This window comes from Belonocnema kinseyi, chromosome 3 (assembly GCF_010883055.1).
Source record: "Belonocnema kinseyi isolate 2016_QV_RU_SX_M_011 chromosome 3, B_treatae_v1, whole genome shotgun sequence".
Classification (NCBI taxonomy): Eukaryota; Metazoa; Arthropoda; class Insecta; order Hymenoptera; family Cynipidae; genus Belonocnema; species Belonocnema kinseyi.
In genome coordinates, this window is record NC_046659.1 from 15,179,956 (window position 1) to 15,200,336 (window position 20,381).

At 35.1% G+C, this 20,381-nt stretch overlaps 1 protein-coding gene across 17 annotated transcripts in view; it reads right to left on the reverse strand.

Moving 5' to 3' along the window:
* Positions 1–20,381, reverse strand: part of LOC117170335 (furin-like protease 1) — a 1,188,597-nt gene that overhangs the window by 394,272 nt on the left and 773,944 nt on the right. For all 17 annotated transcript variants that reach the window (XR_004466767.1, XR_004466766.1, XM_033357070.1 and 14 more), the window contains one exon: positions 5,038–5,248. Coding sequence is in view for 15 of the 17 variants with exons in the window: in XM_033357070.1 (XP_033212961.1) it covers positions 5,038–5,248 (211 nt within the window). In the remaining 2 variants the exon portion in view is untranslated. The remainder of the gene's footprint in view (positions 1–5,037; positions 5,249–20,381) is intronic.

Sequence of the window (20,381 nt, forward strand, 5' to 3'; positions counted from 1 at the left end):
GTTGCTTGCTCTGGGAAAGAGGCATTACTAAACCAAAAAGTAGACTATTTTTTGTGAAGATTTCTTAACTATTTAAGAGAAAGATGAATATATATATATATAGCGTTAGTTTTTTAAAAATTTAATATGAGATTCAAATTTATAAATTTTTTCCTAGTGCAATGATGTTAGTCACTAGTAAAAGTTATTTCCCCTTCTTTTGTAGATGTAAGGAAAATAATTAAATTTTTTTCTATTTTAACTAACTAGATCCTCATTTTCTTGACCCTTTCCCTTTCCACAAAGCCCTAGATTAGTTCTATAATATTTCGAAACCGAAAACGTGCAATCCAGCAGCGCCTGCAGCGCAAAAATGAGTGGGGTCTACGTGGACCCCACGTGGTCAACGTTTAAACTCTTGCTCACGTGGTCCACGGAGGGTTAATATGGAGATGAATGATGTAACACTTGATCCTGATTTTCTGACACTTAATATTTTTTAAAAGAAAGAAGAAATAGTTCTTGTATATTTTGTAACAGAATGCAAGATGTGACCAGGTTGTCGGTGAAAAAAAATATTTACGTACCGGAATCAACTCGTTCTTGCCCTGAACATTTGGATGTAAGTGGTTTTATACCAAACGTCCTACTACAAGGTTTAGAATTTTGCAATAGGCCTTATCGCTTGTCTGATATCTAGTTGAAATATTTTTTGCAAGACCTACGTGAATTAACGAAGATTGATGAGTCTGACTTTAATAATGAAGAAATGTTTCAGAGGAAGAGTTTAATTCAATCAGTCACATAACACGCAAGTTATTCAGGGATTTATTTACATATTGCGATGCCGTACATGATACTGTACAAGATCAATGGGTATATCGCCGTATTATTAAAAATGATTTGATGATGTTTTTTTCTAAGGTTCGCCCAGGGCTGAGTGATGACTTTTCAAAAATTATTTTGAACACGAGAGTAGGCAACATGTGAGTCTCATTATTTCTATCGTGAGAAGATCTTTGGTGACACGTTTTGTTCCCAACAACATAGGGTTGACGGCTATAACACGGGAGCAGTATATACAGAGACATATAACGGAATTCGCAAACGAACTTTATAAACCCACTGCTGAAGTTCCAAAAGTGAGCGCCTATATAGATGGATTTAATGTATATATCCATAAAGCCAGAAATTTCAGAACACTCACGCAAACATACTGCGTTCATAAAGGTCGCCACTTAATGAAGCCTGTCTTAGTTGTAGCTCCAGACGGCTATATTTTGGATATTCGTGGGTTCTACTTTTCTGACACTCGAAATAACGATACTGCCATGCTTACTAATAATTTCGAAATTGATGTTAATGGGACAGGCCAGAGTTAGAGTTGACAACCTGCATACCAGGAATGCCAGATGGATTCATCTTAATGCACACCAAGCACCTCATTTCCCTAGGCTGGATATAAAATATCTTAAGGGAACTGACGGTAGGAATTTATCAGCTGAATCGAGCAGGAGCTTACATCCATGATAAGTTTGACTGAGAGGGAATGCGAGATTTGGAAGTGGGCGAACTTGTCGATGAACCGGGTTTAATCATAGTGCGAGTGTATTCTCGTTTCAGATGCGCTACGAAATATCGGATCTGGATATGCTATGTGGAAGATAACTTTGTTCAAGCAGCCGATAATCAAGAGCTACAGCTGGATGAGACACAAAACAATGAACAAATCTTGGGGTACAACTGTACTTGCAAAACTAGGGCCAGGACAGTCGGATCATGTGCACATGTAGCAAGCATATTATGGTATTTAGGATACGCGCGCCATCAGCCAGCAGTAAAGTATCCAAGCAGATCTATGATTTATAATATTGCGGATGTGGGTCAAAGAAAACAGTGAAATGATGTAACAAAACACTTCTTGTTTCAGCAAACTAATTTTTATTGTTGTCTTTACTGACCAGAGCGTCATCCAATACCAAACCATGTACACATGTTCCTAAAACTGGTTTAAATACTTCCCGATACTGACTTCATTGGCCGAATCGCATCCTAATCTTGCATAAACTGGCTGGAAAATACCAGAATATTGCTATTATTAACCTAATCATTCTTTAATCTTGCCTTAACTGGCTAAATAATACTCTGGTATTGCCTTCATTGGCAGGATCGTGCACTGACTGTTGATACTGTCTTGATTACCCGGATTTCTTTCCTTAATTGGATAGACAGAGAATTGGGCATCACATCAATATTATCGATCAGGAGGCCCGAAGCTACAAAATATAAAAAAAAAACAGCGAGTTCGGCATGATCCCTGGACGTGGTGCCAAACAGTCCTAGAGGGTCCGTGAAGCTCATCTAGTGTCCATGAAACTTTAATTTTGGTACAACACTTACGAAAAACTATGCTTTTCTCGACATTAAGAGAAGGATATTATTATTGGGGAATCATGAACTTCCAAATACCAACGGGACAGAGAGTTCGGCATGATCCCTGAGCGTGGTGCCAAACAGTCCTCTGTGGTCGCTCTAACTCTTCTCATCTGCATGAAAAGCGACACACGATGCAACACCGACGGAAAATTATGCTTTCGTCGACCTTTAGACATGAATATTATTGTTCAGGGAAACCCAAACTACAAAATATCGAAGGGACATTGAGTTAAGCATGATTCCTGAGCGTTGTGCCAAACAGTCCTAGAGGGTCCGTGGAACTCCTCTCGCGTTCATGAAAAGTTACATTTGGTCCCCCCTATTGTTTCATGTTAAAACTTACAGACACGAGTCATCCTGTTTTCAATTGCAAATCACCATATCAACATTTAGAATGAATTTTAATTTGGTATTTTATTTTCATGAATACTACGTGTATTTTAAGCAGTATAAGCCTTTACACATTCCTAAGTGGGCATTAAAGCCAAGCTCGTCTTGTCTCACGTATTAATATTAACAAATATCACAGGTCTGTTGCCCAAAAAATGAACTATGGCTATAAATTCGACTCGAGAAATGTGCAAATATTAAGTCATTTTGAGCGCGGACAGCACTCGGATGGATGACCATCTGCGACGTATGACCAGGTTGTGTATTCGCTGCCCTCTTAACTAATGTCGATTTGGAAGTTTAGCGCCGAGGATGATTATGTGTATTTGATGGGTAGGGTCGAATGTCTTCCTTTAAAGTCGACTTTCGAAAAATCGGCTGAAGTAATAAAGTGGTTTTCTACCATTTTTTTTGTCTTTTGGCCAAACTTTAAGGCAAATGCGAGCACATCTAAGAAATTTAGATGCAGCCACGCGTTATCATTGGTAGTTATGAAATTTATATAGTAATTCTAAACTCACCTTAGTACAACACAATTTTTCACAGGCCTATACCCACTGAATTAGAGATGTCTGGCGGTATACGTACTCATTTAAAGCACTTAAATCATACTTTAGCAGCGATGGTGACTCCAGAATAGACCTCTGTTTCACTTGATTTTTTTTACTAAAAGGCATAGTACAATAAAGGTTTAACCGCAGTTCTACAGGACTTAAATGAACTAGCTTTACAAGACAATAATAATACAATAAACAGCAAATCACCGCGTCTAAAGTAGTAGAATCGGCTTGTGATCGGCGAAATCCCATTCTCAAACGATGTGGAGTTACGGTTTGATGTCTAAATATATAATTCTAAGATTTCTGATCATTTAAATTAAACAAGTCGAACTAAAATTTAACTAAAGATTATTATCTCCGACTAAAATTTACATTGTTCAAGAATGCGATTTTACTGAATAGAGTCCGATATTTCACTGTTTAAGTTGAAGCAGCTTTTTCACAGTTTCATTATAGCCTGCTTCTTACATTGAAAACTTAGTAGACTATAGGGCTGAAATATCAATCTCATGATCTAATTTGTTTGGAAATGGGGCGCAATAGTACAATGAGTGGAAGGGCGACATGTTAGTCCATCGCGATATTGGATGGACCACGGTCACCTAAACCACATACGACATTTTCTGTCATAGTGCACAATGATAAAGGCGTTAAATGAGTACAACATGTCTGTTATGGGCTTTTGGAGCAATGAAGATTGTAATGATCGAGGGCGGAGCAGCTGGCAGGTACGGGGTACAGGGCGCAGCCCCAGTGGAAAAACAACATAACACTGTAATTTCTGCGACAACAAAATGCCATGTTATCATGACGGGTGAAATTTGAAGCTGCCTGCAAACTGAATTTTGAAAGTTGAAAGTAGAGCACATTCCCAATGACGGTGACGGATGCGAGCTTCCAAAGTAGTCGGGGAGCGCATTCCCGCATGTAGCAGCAGGCGGGAACAACACATTCCTACCCGCTGATACGGCTTGATACGGGCACTCTAGAAGTATGAATTCGTTACAGTCGTCTGGCGGCCATTTCACAGTTTACGACGGTTCGACAGAAACGGAAGTCGCGTTTCTCGTGCACGTTGGAAAAAATTTTTCCATCCGAACCCCTCTGATAGTGGGAATTTTCAAGATAGTATAACATGCTGAAAGTGGCTAATATCATGCCGCTGTTAACGAAGTATGCAGACTTCGCGGAAAAAGTCGTCATGAACTTTATAGCCACTATATCAGGCGTGAAGTAAAATGACAGTAAGCAAAAGACAATGTTAGACAAGTAGGGTAACTTTAGTCATCTAACTTAATTTTAGAGAATTGCAGTATTTATTCATACTATTATATTTTCAATATCATTCATATAAATGTATTATTTCGCAAGCATGAAGAGGCCAAATTTAAGAGGGGCTGGGACAAGAAGTAACGTGAGACAGGGTTGACTGGGGTTTTTGGACCCATGCAGAACTGTTATAGTATCAAAGTTAATATATATAATTGAATGAGGATATTTTGTTTTAAATCTAATGTCGTATTTTTTAAAGACAATCACATATTAGGCACATTTTCAATGAGAATCTTAAGCTTCGCGTCGGTTAAGGGTTGATTACAAAGATTATTAAAGCAGGAGCTTCTTATTAACACAGAAAATTCATAATATTGAAATAAAAGAATCACCAGCTTACCTAGATACCTTCCTTCGTTGTGAATTTCTAGTTTCCATATACCATGTGGTCTTTCGCCCCAAGTATGAACAGACATGAATGGCCATTGGTGAAAACCGGCTTTTGAAACGTCATGAGGCCTTTTTGCAAGCAAAGTGCTCTTCGTTCCTTGTGGTGAAGTCAAGTGGATCTGAAGGTCCCCTCTTCTACTCGCTGATAAAGACACCTTTGCCTAAAAAATAGACATAATTTCTCAAACAAATCTATTATAATGTGTTGTAACGTGACGATTTTGTTTGATTTAGAAAGACATAACCCTCACTCTTATCGAATCTCGAGCATGTTCACATGATATTCATACTTATTTTTTATATATGTCGCCCACACGCACACGAACATACACATATAAAAAAAGTTCAAAAATGATGTAAAAGTCACGTGTTTAGAAATACAGCCGTCTGAATTAGGTGTAGCGAATTTAGAGTCTTCGCCATCTAAGCAGTCAGGATCTCCTGGTTTAGCTCCGAGTATTTCTGGATCGTCTCAGTATATAAGAGCTTTATGTTATTGTACAGAAGAATGTTTATGTCTTTTATGCTGACGTGTTGAGCATCTCAACATCTCAACGATTACGTATGACTGGAAAACATTCGCATAATTGCGTAACCCGACAGTCACACGATTGACAAACATCCAAGATCCCTCTACTTGAGCTTGAGCAGCAGAACTATTCTCTTAACACCTGTCCTTTCATGGTGCATTCGGTGCTCAGATGTTTTCACGTGTATAAATCTGTTAAGATTATTTAGGTATGTCATGGAAAAGTTGACCAAGCCAAAAAATTATGAAATTTTTAGGCAATAATATTTTATTTTAAAAACCATAAAATCAAACAGTTGAAAAGAACAAGAAAGAAACGAAATACGTAAAAAAAAACATAGCGAATTTATAATCTTGTCGAATATTTCAAAGGGTGAATGAAACGAACAATTCAACAGTGCTAACAAATTCGCACGTTCAACTAACAATACCTGCCAGTCGCGATAAGATCACGCGACGTATCTTCCAAACAAAGGGTTCTATGAAGAAAATAAACCGATTTTCTAACTCGATAATTATGTAAATGCCTAATTAAAAGTTTAATTAAGATCTTCTACCAAAATAGGAATTTTAAACTGAGATGCCACATCAGACGAAAATAAAGGGTGCACTTCTTGTACGAATACTAAGTCAATTTTAAAATAAATGAAATTGAGATTAGGGAAAATTGAAGTTAAAATGTCTAAACCCCCCAGTCATAAAGAGATTATGATAACCTAGAGTGGAAAGGTGCCGCTGCACTTCCAGTCCAAACGAATAATTTTAATAAGGTCGCGAAGAGACTGATAATCAGAAAAAATCGTCTCAACCACCCCCCAAAACACGGGTACCATCCAAAGACCAAAGAATTGATGAATCAATAAAAATAAATATTTCTTAAAGAAAGGGAAAAAGGGCAAAAAACTTCATGCTTAGATTAAACCTGACGGCTCACAGCTGTTCTGAAGACGAAAAAGAAATATTAAAACCAAACCAAAAAATAGAAGCAAATCTCGTAATAGCCAGTCCGTCTAATTCGATTCAAGGGGAAAATAAAAGAAGCTAATAAATTTTCTTATAATAATATTGAAAACCGTAGCAGTTTATGAAATAATAATTTAAAACTACAAAAATATGATGACAGTGAACTATTACAGGATAGAGTTAACTCAAACCAAAACAGAAGACGTAGACTCTAGACAACAAATGATACGTCAAACAGACGTTCAAGAATGCACATAGATAATTGAGATACGGATTATGAATCATAAAATTCCACAAATAATCAAACAATTCCAGCAACTTGTTTTCCAATTGACAAATCAAATATCGAAATAATAAAGGCGATAGTTCCGCGCATTTCCTTGAAGAACTTAAAAGATTTTTTTTTAATTATAAAATCAATGCTCGGGACATTCTATAAAAGTAAGACGCGTTACTAATGATCGACGCTAAAGATTGGTGTTCAATAAACAAAAGCTCTTGAAAAACATTATGAGATTTTTTCGAAGATTTTAAAAACGTGTGAATTAATTAAATATTTTCTGAGGAAATCAGGCAAAAAATCATATTTTGCAATCAAAAAACAAACACAAGACATTCATGCATTTTTGACAGAGCTTGAAAAACTGTTTACAAAGTTTACAAAGTAGAAAATTAGAGGGCAAGTTTCACAAATAACTGAACCTAAAATTGTGGACAAAACTGAACCGAAGCGTAATGATGGTAACAGGGATAACAATAACTCCAAGGTTAAAAATCCATACAATAATCAATTTTCATTCTGACCATTTGAATTTCCAATCTTACTTTTTCCAAATCAATATCAACAAAATTTTAGACCCAACTTCAGACCTAGATTTCCACAAGGCTTCCAATACAATTTCTATACCAAATTTCAACCAAATTACCAACCTAGATTCACAAAAAACAAACCCGGATACCCTTACAACGCCTACCACCACATGTTACCAATGCTTAATCAAATAACGTTAGGCTCTAATGAAGGTAAGAGTAACTGAATGAACGAATTCTCTACAAGAAAAGTAGAAAACAACTCAAAAAATAATAAAAGTGAACAAAATTTCAAACAATCGGAATTTTACAACAAAAATCAAAAATCGGGTAACAGTAAAACGAGACTCACAAGGCAGCTCAAGCTTTAACTGAAACAAAAAACAGAAACCGAACAAAATTGCAAATGAAAATACAAATAATTAAATTTTTTATTATTGTGGTTTTGTATGACCTTTTAAAAAATTATCCATATATCCTGCGTGTAGCTAGGGAAACTAGAACGTCGGATATTAGAACAGAAAATAATAAAAACTGATACCGAAACGCCAGAATATTTGAATTCGGATAAAGACAAAATAAGAGACACACTTTTTTATCTTATAGCAAAATTCGAGAATAAATTATTTCGTATTTTGGTTGACAGAGGTGCCACACATTTTTACGTTGGCAAGGAATTCCTCGAAAAGTCCAGTATTTCAAATATTTAATTTTTAAACTAGACTCGCGAAAATTAATGGTCGCAAACAGTGAAAGGGGGGATATAATTGGACGGGTAGTAATCCCAATTACATTCGGTAAAAGCACAAAGCACTTAATGTTCAGGTTAGTCCCAAAACTGAAATTTATAGGCATCCTAGGTACAGATATGTTGAAAGCCCTACGGATGTCTCTGAACTATGACTCTGAAACGTAGTGGTTTCCAATGAATCCCCAAGCCCCCTATCGTATAGAAGCTTACCCAAGTACGCTACCCACCTCAATAACTGAGGTTTGAACAGAAATCAAACCTGACATCACAGCAAAAAAGAATAAAGAAATTAAAAGAACAAATATTAGGGATAAACCTTTAATGCAAAAAGAAGAAAATAGGAATAAAGATAAGAAACCCAAATTCGGAGACTCAATTCATTTAGGTAAACCGATATATAAGAAGAAAAAAAAGAAAATAAGTCTGAAAAAATTTTGTATTAGTAAATATGAGGAAAAATATAAAGAAAAAGATAATCATCTTCGAAAAAATAATCAATTTAATAATAAATGAAGTTGAAAAAGGAATACCTGAAATCAAATGAGATATCGGAAATTGATAACAGAAAACAATTTGTTGATTTTTTAAATAAGATGATTTAATCAAATAACGTTATGGATAGGTTAGGAAAAATTGACGATCAAAACAATTATTCGCCAAAAATCTGCGAAGTTATTGTTAAGCTCATTGAAAACCAACAATCCCAATTAGAAAAGCTTCTCGAAAATTAAATAACATTTTATTTGGAAAAAGAACATAGAGCGACTCTTTTAACAAGCCATATAACTGGTCTACAGGGTTACGATCTCGTTAAACAGCAATATAACCACGTGAGCCCCAAAGATTAAAAAAATAATTTATCTAACAGTTAATAAATTATAGGGCCAGGATATAATAGAACAATCTTGGTCTCTTTGGTTAAACCCTATAGTTATGATAAAAAAAACAGGAAAAGACTATAGATTTGATCGAATCTTGAAAAAGATTAAGAATATCACAAAAAAACCCTACCCAATCCCACTGATGACAGTAATACTAGTAACTTTAATATCAGCAAGATTTATTTCAAAATTGCTCTAAACGTAGCTTATTTAGTTTAACCAATGCTTAACCAATAGAATTACTTAATTAAATCCAACTGAGTTATATAACAAAACAATTAAACAAATAATTAAGACTTTCATTGATTATAACCGCTCTAACTGGGACGAACATATAGACGATTTACAGTTTAATTATAATTTAAAAAGAAGGTCAGTAGAATTTGAGATAGGTGACAGAGTCCTAAAATGAATAAGTAAACTGTCATAAAAGCGGAAATAGAAGCAGCTAAACTGTACGACCAGTATGAAGGTCCTTTTATTATTGCAAAGAAAATTTCCCCTACGATTTACGAACTAAAAAACACACCAAAAGGATGGAAAAAGCATAGGCGAATGGAACGTAAATTATTTCAAATTAAAAAAAGCTAGTACAGATACTGCTAAATAGAAGCATTAGATTTTAATGAACAACAGCAAAAAAATCAAACAAAAACAGACTGAAGGGACAATCGAGTCCAAAAACAAGAAATTTATAAAATGGACTACACGGAATAGTTTTTCGTTTTTCATTTTACATTTTTTTGAGAAGGAAGATAATTATGAAGTAGGATCAAAATAAAAAAACAACAAGAGAACAGGACTTACAAAATTTTGTGTAAATCTCTTTTTCGTCGACTGCATCATATTTGGACAACGAAACTACGAAAATTTCAGGTAAATACCCAAACCCCCGCTTGGGAAGGGGGTGTAAAAGAATTGTTACCATAAAATAGAGCTTGGTATGGTTCTGTACGAAAGTATTGCTAGGCCGCAGCCAATATGAACTGGAACCCCCCGACGGGTCCCAAAGTCTCGGACGACGAAACGTCCCATCGTCAGTCTCTGTTCGGTCGACTCACCATCCACCAAGTTTACCTCAGGGCTAACGTGTCTCAATCGATCACAGGAAAAAAATTCTTTAAAGTAACTTTCAGTGTTGTTCTTTAGTTATGATCTGAGCAGTTAAAAAAAACCATTGGGATATCTGTGAGAGATAATACAGATACGTAATATCTCCTAATTATTTGGGAATACTGTAACAAAATGGCTTGATACCTTAGGCCCTATATGTAAGCAAAGTAGGCAAACTATACTGTCCGGAGGGAGACAGGAAGAACGAGTTTAGGGATTATAACGGGAAGTCGAGAGTATGAATATGTGGACGAATTTTTGGAAGAGGAGGGAAGTAAGCTGGTTAGGGAGAAGGAGAACAGACGTAGGGGTGCGAAGATGGAGGTGGAAAGGAAAAGGTATTTTAGAGCAAATGGATTACAGATGGATAAAGTAAGAAGGATGCACGAGGAAGGAAGGTATATGGGTTGGTTCAAAAGAATGGCATGGAGAAAGAGAAGGCAGAAGGAGAGGAGAGAATAAAAAAGTCAAGGTTTAAAGGGAACCATGTGTGAATAAAGCCAGAGGAGAGTGCGCAATATTTTTGTGAAAAAGGAGAGCAAGGAAGTCAGGAACTTATACCGAGAATGAGATGCGGTTGCATGGAGGATTTTAATAGGTTCTGGCTTTCGAGAGAGAATAGAACGTGTGCATTAACGGGAAGGGGGATGCAATAGTTGATCACTAGCTGGATAAGTATAAAGAGATGAAAAGAAATGGGAAAAAGCACGGGTGTATTGTTGTATCAAAGGGGGGACAAAAAAGCAGTAGCATGGGTGAAGGGGGTGTCGGGCAAGATGGAGAAGAAGAAAAGGAAGGAGGAAGAGGAATGGAGACGGAAAGATTGTGAATAGGTGGGTAAGTAGGTGTAAGAAATCTGTAAATATTGTAAATAGTATATAAATATTACATGTTAGCCGCGATGGTAGAGGCTGGAAATGCGAGGCATAGCGAGAAAATAGCGAGATGCGTGCTAGGCGTGGCGAGATGAAGAGAGGAAGGCTATGCTATAAAAGCGAAAGAATTAGATATAAGTTGTGGATGAATGTTAATTCTTAAGAGGTAATTTTAAGAAACTTCTGTAAAAATGAAAGTGTAAGCAAGTCAAATTTTTAAGGCTATCAGGCCAAAACATGAACGTTCATCTATCTAAAACGGGGATTGAATCCGGCAAACTGCCGAACTTAATGGATAACCTTTTACTCGTCGTGCTAGCAAAGATAGGAAAATTTGGTATCTGAGCGGACCTTTAGTAAATCTTCCATTGGAAAGCACATTTGATTTACATTGAAAAAATGTCTCGATCATTACATGAACTTTGAGAATTTTCAATTGACATTATTGTGTTATTCAAAAGGCGAAGGTATTAGAATTAGAAATCTCTTCTGGAAATTGGTTTGAACTACTCCTTGTACTGTCATGTCTAGCAAACAGATACTTTTATGTTCTTACAAGGACAAAGAAGGCACCTTTACTAATTTCTATTTTACAGAATAAAATTTGAAATCTCATTTAAAATATGATCGTTTAAAATATATTAGTATTCTATACTTTCTATATAAGTTGTAAGTAAATGATTAAATTTATAATAAAAATTACCTTTCTATGAGCAAAATTTTGAAAAATTGAGTTATTCATTGGAAAAAGCATATTAAATGTTTATTTTAGCGTAATTGACATAAAATTTACGAGTAAATCGAATATATAAACATTCAAATACATATAGAGCGAAAGTAAACAATTTAAAAAAATGCAAGTGTCGTGGAGCTACTCGACCACTTTAGAGCAGGATTTTCCAAGTCCATAAGATGGCCTTAATTTTCTTTTGAGCCGTTTTTCTTTAAAGTGGGCCTCACCAACTCTGGCATGCGGCAACCTCCATAGTCAGGCTGCAGCGGAAAAGCGTCGGCCAGGTTAGGGTTGATGCAGTGATCCCATACTGCCTTGGTGTGTCATGTGGATGTTTGCATGTATGTTCATTGCACGTAATAGACTAGTGCCACAGAGTGATAAGCCCGTCGTCGCGGCGCCCTGTTGCATGGAGGTTACAAAATAATTTCTAAGTTTTCACAAAGTCTTAAATCAACTGCTCCGTAACTGCTCTATAGCTGGAAGGCAACTGTCATAGTAAAAGAATGTAACATTTTTTGAGTAACTTAGTTCCGGATAACACAGAAATTTCCCTGAACATTCCTATTAAATACAAATATAAGGTTTTTGAATCCTTAAAAACGTTCCAGGCATGTTCCCGGAAGTAAGTAAATATCCACGTATCAAGAAAGATACGCTGATATTAACTACTTAAATTTTTTACATTGTGACGTAAGTGTAATTTAAGGGCATTTTTGTGTGGTTCTGTAAGATGAGCATAATGCACATTGGTAACAACTATGTAAAAACGTGACATACCCGTTCTATAACAGTCAAATGGAATGTCTTACGTCATTCAATTATATACATGATCTAACATTATTTTGTTCTATGTCGTTCTATATAATGCACATTAGTATCATTGTACTTTAAAGTGGCTACAAACATCATCTATGTGAATTATGTTAACTTTTTAAGTAACGATTCTAAAACGACGTGAAAAATTTGTTTCAGAAATGAATAATATATGTATTTTCGACATTATTTATATAACTTTATGCGTTAAATTGTTGAATGGCTTAGTGCAGGATTTTGCATGAAGTGCTAAGTAGAAAGTGGTATGCCGAACGAACTCCTAAGAGGTGCCCTTGCTGCCATGATTCTTGTTATTACTTTGGACGACAAAAGAATATCTTAGACTTGTAGTTTACGTAACTGTACCAAATAGATCATTAAAATTCATTCAGATAATAAAAATTGTTCACATAAATCTCTCCTCCTACAAACTACCACTAGACCGTCGATCAAGACGTGTCAGTGGGCAAAGTCAACAGTTTAAAATACTAATTAGTTATTACACATAATTAACTAAGCTCAATTTATTCATTGAATTCCAACAATTTCCAAGCTTTTCAGTAATGTAGTCGCGACCTTCCTCCGGCGAAAACCACTAAGAAAGAGAGACCAATAGGTTATTGATATAAAATATTAATTTGGTGTCTTGGCAATATCTATCAATCACGTGAGTTGTTTAATTATGGATGTTCGTACTACAGACGTTATAACAAATTTGGAAAATTTATTTCCAATTCATTTATAGACAAAATTCGGGTTAATTGATTTGTTTGGCTATAGTATTGGTGGACAACTCAACTTTTACTCCTGTTCAAATGATTGCAGTGACCAACATTGCCTTTTGCAGTGCTCTAGTTATTTTTTCAAATAGATATTCGTTTCTGGGACAATAGTTATTATTCGGATCCAACCACCCATGATTTATGAACAGTGACGATTCTTTCGACTAGGGATAGTGGTATCGATTGATATCGATTGCTGAAATATTTATTAATAATGAATCCTTTATAAAATACTTGAATAAAGTCTTAATGTTTATTAACACCATGATTCCTCTGCTTCTTTCCATCACACTTCTGCCTCTATTACTCGCACTAAGAAATTCTTCTGTATACTTTTTGGGAACACTAATCATCGGGAGCAAAAGGTCACTCATCTATTCTATATGGATGACGTAAAGATCTATGCTTCTGGTAAAAGAAAAATTTAGAGTGCTCTAAATATCGTCCAGCAGTAAACAGGAGAAATTGGTATTTGACTTCGGCTTGGACAAATGTGAAAAAATTCGTCTGAAGAAATGAAAAATTATTGGCATTGCCGAGGACGTTGAGCTTGTAGATATAAATGTTATTAGACATCTTGCTACTGAAAAGACCTATACATATCTGGGCTTACCTCAAAGCCGTATACAGAACGAAACACTAGTGAAGGAATCTCTCCTAAGAAAACGAAAATATCTTGTTCGGAAGATTTTGTCTTCAAATCTGTCGGTGTTGCATAGGGTATCTGCATCTAATATGCTTGCCGTCCCGGTTTTACTCTACTCGTTTGGGCTGGTTCAATGGACGAAGAACGACCTCAAAGCACTTGACATCGCCACACGTAAGATCATGCATATTCATAAGAGCTTGCATATCAATTCTTCTATTCCCCGATTACACATTTCACGCCGCCAAGGCAAATGCGGACTTCTGAATCTCCAGTGTTTTCATAAAATGTAGAAGGACAGTCCTTGTGAGAAGATTAAATGTTAGTTTTTCTCAAATCGTCAGGTTTTAATCCTGGTACACACTTATGATGATTTACCGCTCTTATACTGGGGGCCGGTGTTATTTTTAGATGGCGGCTGCTCTCAGTAGGACCATGAGGTAGTTATTCAACGATTTTTTCTAATATAGGTATATGCGTTTAAATCTTTTTAAAATCTGTAAAAAAATTTAAAGAGAAATAGGGTAAATCATAAAATACGTGATACGTTAAGGAGCGGGGGTAGGGTCTTTAAAAGTATCATTCCTAATATAAAGTAAAATGGTAAAAGCATCTCGCGCGGGGAGGGGGATTTAAGGTTCCTGAAAAATGTATCACGTATTTTTTGAAAAGTTCGTATTTGATTATTGTGTAATCTCAGCGCATTTATATTTTACGAAGGGAAGCAACAATAAATAAATGTTGACAATAAATATTTTTGTTTAAAAAGTATATGTATTTCAATAGGATATAAGCGACGATTGTGACTATGCACAGGCCTTAACAAAAAATCAAATATATCTACAAAAAACACATACACTTTCCCACCCTTCTTAGCTAATTCTTTATTCAGCACTTGCTGCAAGACGTAAATATTGCAAATGTATATATTACATCTTGCGAAAGTGTATGTGTTTTTTGTAGATCTAAAAGGCGAGTTCCCTTCAGTGGATAGAGGGAGGTTGCGGGAGGCGATGGAAACAAGGGGAGTAGAGAGAGGCCTGATCGAGTGGTACGGCAGGTATATGAAGAGACGAAAGATTGAGTGAGAGGAGAGAATCTCGGAGGACGTGAAAAACTATTTTTGATCCGGTACCAGATGGTATCCTACGAGCGCTACCTATCGATGGCCTGCATTAATTACCGGAGAGCTTTCGATTCAACCTCCCATAGACGCATCATCTGTCTTCTGGATAGCTTAAATGTTCACACGCACATCGTGAGATGCAGAGAGAAAGAGATTCATGCCGCTTCGGAAGTCTAGATTTACTATCTCATCTGGAAGACATCGTGTGTCAATTAACAAAGTCACCTTTCAGAACGATGTGTTTCAGGGTGTAACCATAAGCGTCACTCATATGTTTTACATTGATGATCTCAAGACATACGCTAAAAATAATAAGCAGCTACACTTAGCTCTAGGGATTGTCGAAGAATACTCTCAGGAGATGGGAATGGAGTGCAAGTTATAAAAACGCGCCAGGATTTATTTGAAGCGAGGAAAACTTAAAGGTATCCAAGAAGACCCTGGGCTCACCGACAGAAGCGCTGCATGACATTTGGGTGCTGGATAGACCTATGCATACCTAGACGTTCCACAGAGCTACAATCCGGGCGTAAGATCTATAAAGGATACTCTCCGAAACAAATACAAACGTCTAATCCGGCAGATTTTATCTTTCATATTGTCATTAAGGAACAAAGTATAAAGCACATGAAAAAAAAGTATGCACCTTAAGTCTTCTATCCTGCGACTGTACATCTCACGCCTTCAAGGTCGTTGCGAAATACTAAATCTTGATTGTGTTCACAATAGCACTATTCTCGTTACAGCACATATAGTGAAACGTGGACCCCTGCCGATGAAGACGCACTGAAAATGAAAAGAAACCGCACTGGTGAGTTCCTACTCAGTGCTATTCCTTCAGCACTACCTGTACCGCTAGTTTTGAATACCTAAGTTTCCCTTCAAGTGTCCATTAAAAGTTTTAAAAGGCTATTTCACCTAATAAATCTAGTCTGCGAGGTTTTTGAGAAGGTGTGTTAGTAGTATATACTATAGTGTTAGTGAAAATCGGTGTGCCTATGCCAGTTTGATTAGGCTACCAAGTAGAACAGCTGAAAGGGATTAAAAATCAAAATTTTAAATTTGTGAAACTTTGAAATTATCCACGAGAAGGTTATAAATTAAAAATATACTGATTTCGATTATTTCATATATCTAATTTTATCTTTTGGATGTTTAAAATTGGAGTGAATATAACGGATCTCGTAAATGGAGCGAGATACACCAAAATAGACAACATTTTTGAATTCAACATGAAAGTAGTATATTAGTATATAAGTTATAATTATAAATATGTATAACAAGAACATTTATAAATTAAACAAAAGTGTTAATAATTTAAGGAAAATTCTAAAACCGGAGTCGGTTTTGTTGCGGCCAGGTACTGTAAATAACTCTGCCCGCCCGGCACGCGACGATTACAATAGGAACATTATATGACCGCCCCATAACTTCTCAGTGCTCTTTAGGTGCTGAAAAGCAGCACAAACATCCACTAAAGACGCACTGGCGGCCTAGTGCCGTTTGCCAGTGCGTTCTCAGTGCTTTTTCATCAGCATGGACGGTACCCTCTTCTTAAAATTGTCGGGAAGCACAAGGAAATGGACAAAGGAGCATTTCTGCACAAAACAGCTAAGTAAACATTTGAAATACTCGGCCTCTAATTCAGTATCAGAGGTGAGAGAAATGCATCCAATTTTATCCGTCTCGAGTACTTACATCTAAAAACCCAAAATAAAAAAGCACAGGAGATTAACTTCCGTGAACAGCTCTTCGATATTCCCGATAATAGCTGCAGAGAGCTTTGTGCACACCACGAGTACCTAGGGCACATACTATCTATTATCAGCGAGAAAACTATAAGCATATTCCTTTGAAGCTTAACAACTCAGTCAAAAAAAATGCTAGCGCAACAAAAAAACAGTCGTATAAAAACTGAAAGTGTTCTACGTAAATAAGCTTGAAGATGTTTATGAAAAAAAAATTTTGCGCTTAGCAGGTTAAAAATGTAAAAGAAGTAAGGATTTTCGTAGACATTTAAGAATAGTCAAGTTTAGAGCATTATTTCTTTCACAAGGGGCGATGGGAAAAATTTGAAAAAATTCATGAGTATGAGGCAAACTGTTGTGAACCAGTTGTAGTTGATAAATTAAAAAAATAATAGAAATTGTTGCTTAAAAGTACAAAAATCTGCAACTATATCATCTTCAGTTCTAATACAGATATTCAAGTGATTCAAACTTCAAACTGTAATGGATAGGCTCTGTATTTATTTTCAATCATTTTTTTTGTTGGAAAACAAGTGACAGAAAGCAGGGGGGGCCCGTTTTTTTTACTGCCGACCGCTGGTCCCTTTCTTCGGCCCGTGGCCAGGTGCCATCCAAGCATTCAGAACAAGGGTTCGAAGAATGGCACGAGCGGTCAGCAGTAAAACAAAAAAAGATCCCCACCCACTGCTTTCTGTCCCTTGTTTTTCAACAAAAAAACTGTTTGCAGTTTGAATCGCTTGAATATCTGTATTAGAACTGAAGATGATATAGTTGCACATTTTTGTACTTTTAAGCAACAATTTCTATTATTTATTTAATTTATCAACTACAACTGGTTCACAACAGTTTGCCTCATACTCATGAATTTTTTCAAATTTTTCCCATCGCCCCTTGTGAAAGAAATAATGCTCTAAACTTGACTATTCTTAAATGTCTACGAAAATCCTTACTTTTTTTCACATTTTTCAGCCTGCTAAGCGCAAAAGTTTTTTACATTCACAATTATGATTCTAAAAATCAAAACTGATGCATATGGAATGCAAATTGAAGATCCAGAGAGACATGAAAAAAATACTGTGTCAATCTGCTGTGTAATATTACCCGACCTATATATAGTTCCATAATAAATCTAAACGTATCCATTTTTTTAAAATTAATAATTAAAAAGTTATCATGTAATTACATATTAACTATTTATAATAATTTCTTAGATATAATTTATGTTAAAATCTGTAAAATTCTTTTTACACACTTTCCAGGTTTATAATATTTATTTTCTTATTTAATATTCTCCAGCCCAATATTGCCCAATATTGTGTTATTACTTATTACACTAGCTTTATTTTAATTTTTTAAATAAATAACAGGTTTGAAAATATTTTGGTCTCAATTTCTGGCATTCGGATTAATATTTTTGGAATAATAAATTTTAGTTCATATAAAATATATGTACTTCAAATTTTCAATAAGTTGTATACTATTACATAAAATTTTCATTAAAGACCAAATTTACAATAATTTATTATCACAAATTATAATATTTTTAATTTTCTTTTTTCATATAATTCAAGCATTAAAAATAAGAAAAATATAATTTTTTCAATTAGACGCTCATAAAGTCGAATTTGTTAGTATTGGGCCTTACTATTCATACCATTGTATAAGTTTGTGATAAAGCTAAATAAGATTTTTAAATGATAATTTCTAGGGAATTTCAATTCAAGTTAAAAATAAAAAGTTTAAACTGTTAAAGCTGAAGATTTCTTCTCTTGAAGTATTCAAAACTAAACGAAACCCAAAAGCAGTCAAAATTAAACTCTACTCAATTTTATACTATTCAGTTCTTCCAAATTAAAGCTTTAAAAATTAAAATTTTTTTTATTTAATCGTTTAATAATGAACATGTTTTAAAATCAAAGTCTTTCAATTTCAATAGGTTTTATTTTATGGATTACAAAATAAACATTATCTTAAAACAAAACATTCTAAATGGTAAAATTTAAATTCAGAATATTGTAATTACAAATTAAATGATAAGGGTTAATAAAGGCCCCCAGCTTTCATTATTTATTAAGGAGCCAAAACAAAATAAGTATTTTAAAATATACAAACTTAATGTCGTCACTTTTATCGTTGGGAAAATTTTCCAGTTCAAACATTTTTTCCAAATTGATTAAATTTTCATGAAAAATGATGTCAATATAACGTTTGTATCACTTTTTTAAAACCAAAATTAAACTGTTGACAATTGAAGAAAATATAAGGTGAATTTCTTTGTTGAAAATTTATATTTTTTCGAGCTGAAAAGTCCATTTTTGTGTGGAAAATTCATCTATTTGGCTTGAAACTAAAACAGTTTGATTGAAAATGTTTTTTAATCATGCCTAAAAAAGTTTTCTTTGTTAAAAATTCAAGAATTTTGATAGAAAAATTAATTATTGGGTTGAAAATAAACTTTTATGTTAAATAATCATATTTTTCGGATTAAATACAACTGCTTTATAGAAAATTCGAATTTTTGGCCTAAAACTTTGAGACTGCTTTATGAATACGTACTTTTAAATTCAGATGTAAGAGTATATGATAAAAATTTATATCTTCTCAAACAATAGAATACAAAATTAAAAATTAGTATAAAAAAAATGTTAATCATTCATCGCACGTGCCATTCGAATTGAAAAACCGATTCGAAGATATTCGATGTCGGTTTTTCGACATTCGATCAACGGGCCAATTGAATCGAAACAACCGATCTGACCGTAGCACGGATCGAATGTCGGATTTTCGACATTGTATGGACGAATCGAAAATTTCGAACCGACGAAAGCACGCGTCGAATTTCGGGTTTCGACATTCAAGCGAGGATCCAATCGAATCAAAAAATTCGAACCGAACGTGGCATGAATCGAATATCGGTTTTTCAAAATTTTATCGGTGGGTTGATCGAATTCAATGCTATTCGATCCCACAAAATGCACAAGTCTATTTCTAACGTATACAGATATTATTTAACAATTCCTTTATATTCAGCGTTTCCCAATAACCAGAATAAACTCACGTATCCTATACGTATTTTGGCAGCTGCATCCAAATCAGTTGAGCACTTATCTCCGCACGTAATGATTTTCCGTCAATCGAAAAAAATGAGGCGAACAGATTTTTCGGCATGCAGAAACCTGGTACCGTTCAAATTAACATAATTCTCATTCTCGAAACTAAAAAGTCAACAAACCTACTGAATTCCCTTTGAAAATGAAAAACCCTTTGAATTCCACAAACTTACTTGTGCAAACTCTCCACACAAAAACACTGTATGTACCATTTCTAAACCCACTAAAACTCTCTCATCTACTTTCTCCCCCACCCTATTTGTATTCCCATATGCCTCTTTGATCCGCATAAATCACAAATCTTCAAATCCTATATCTAAAAACCATAGATGCTTAAATCCTTAAATATGCTTAAATATATGATGCTGAAATATGTCCTCTATCCCTGTCCATCCCCCCCCCCCCCAACTT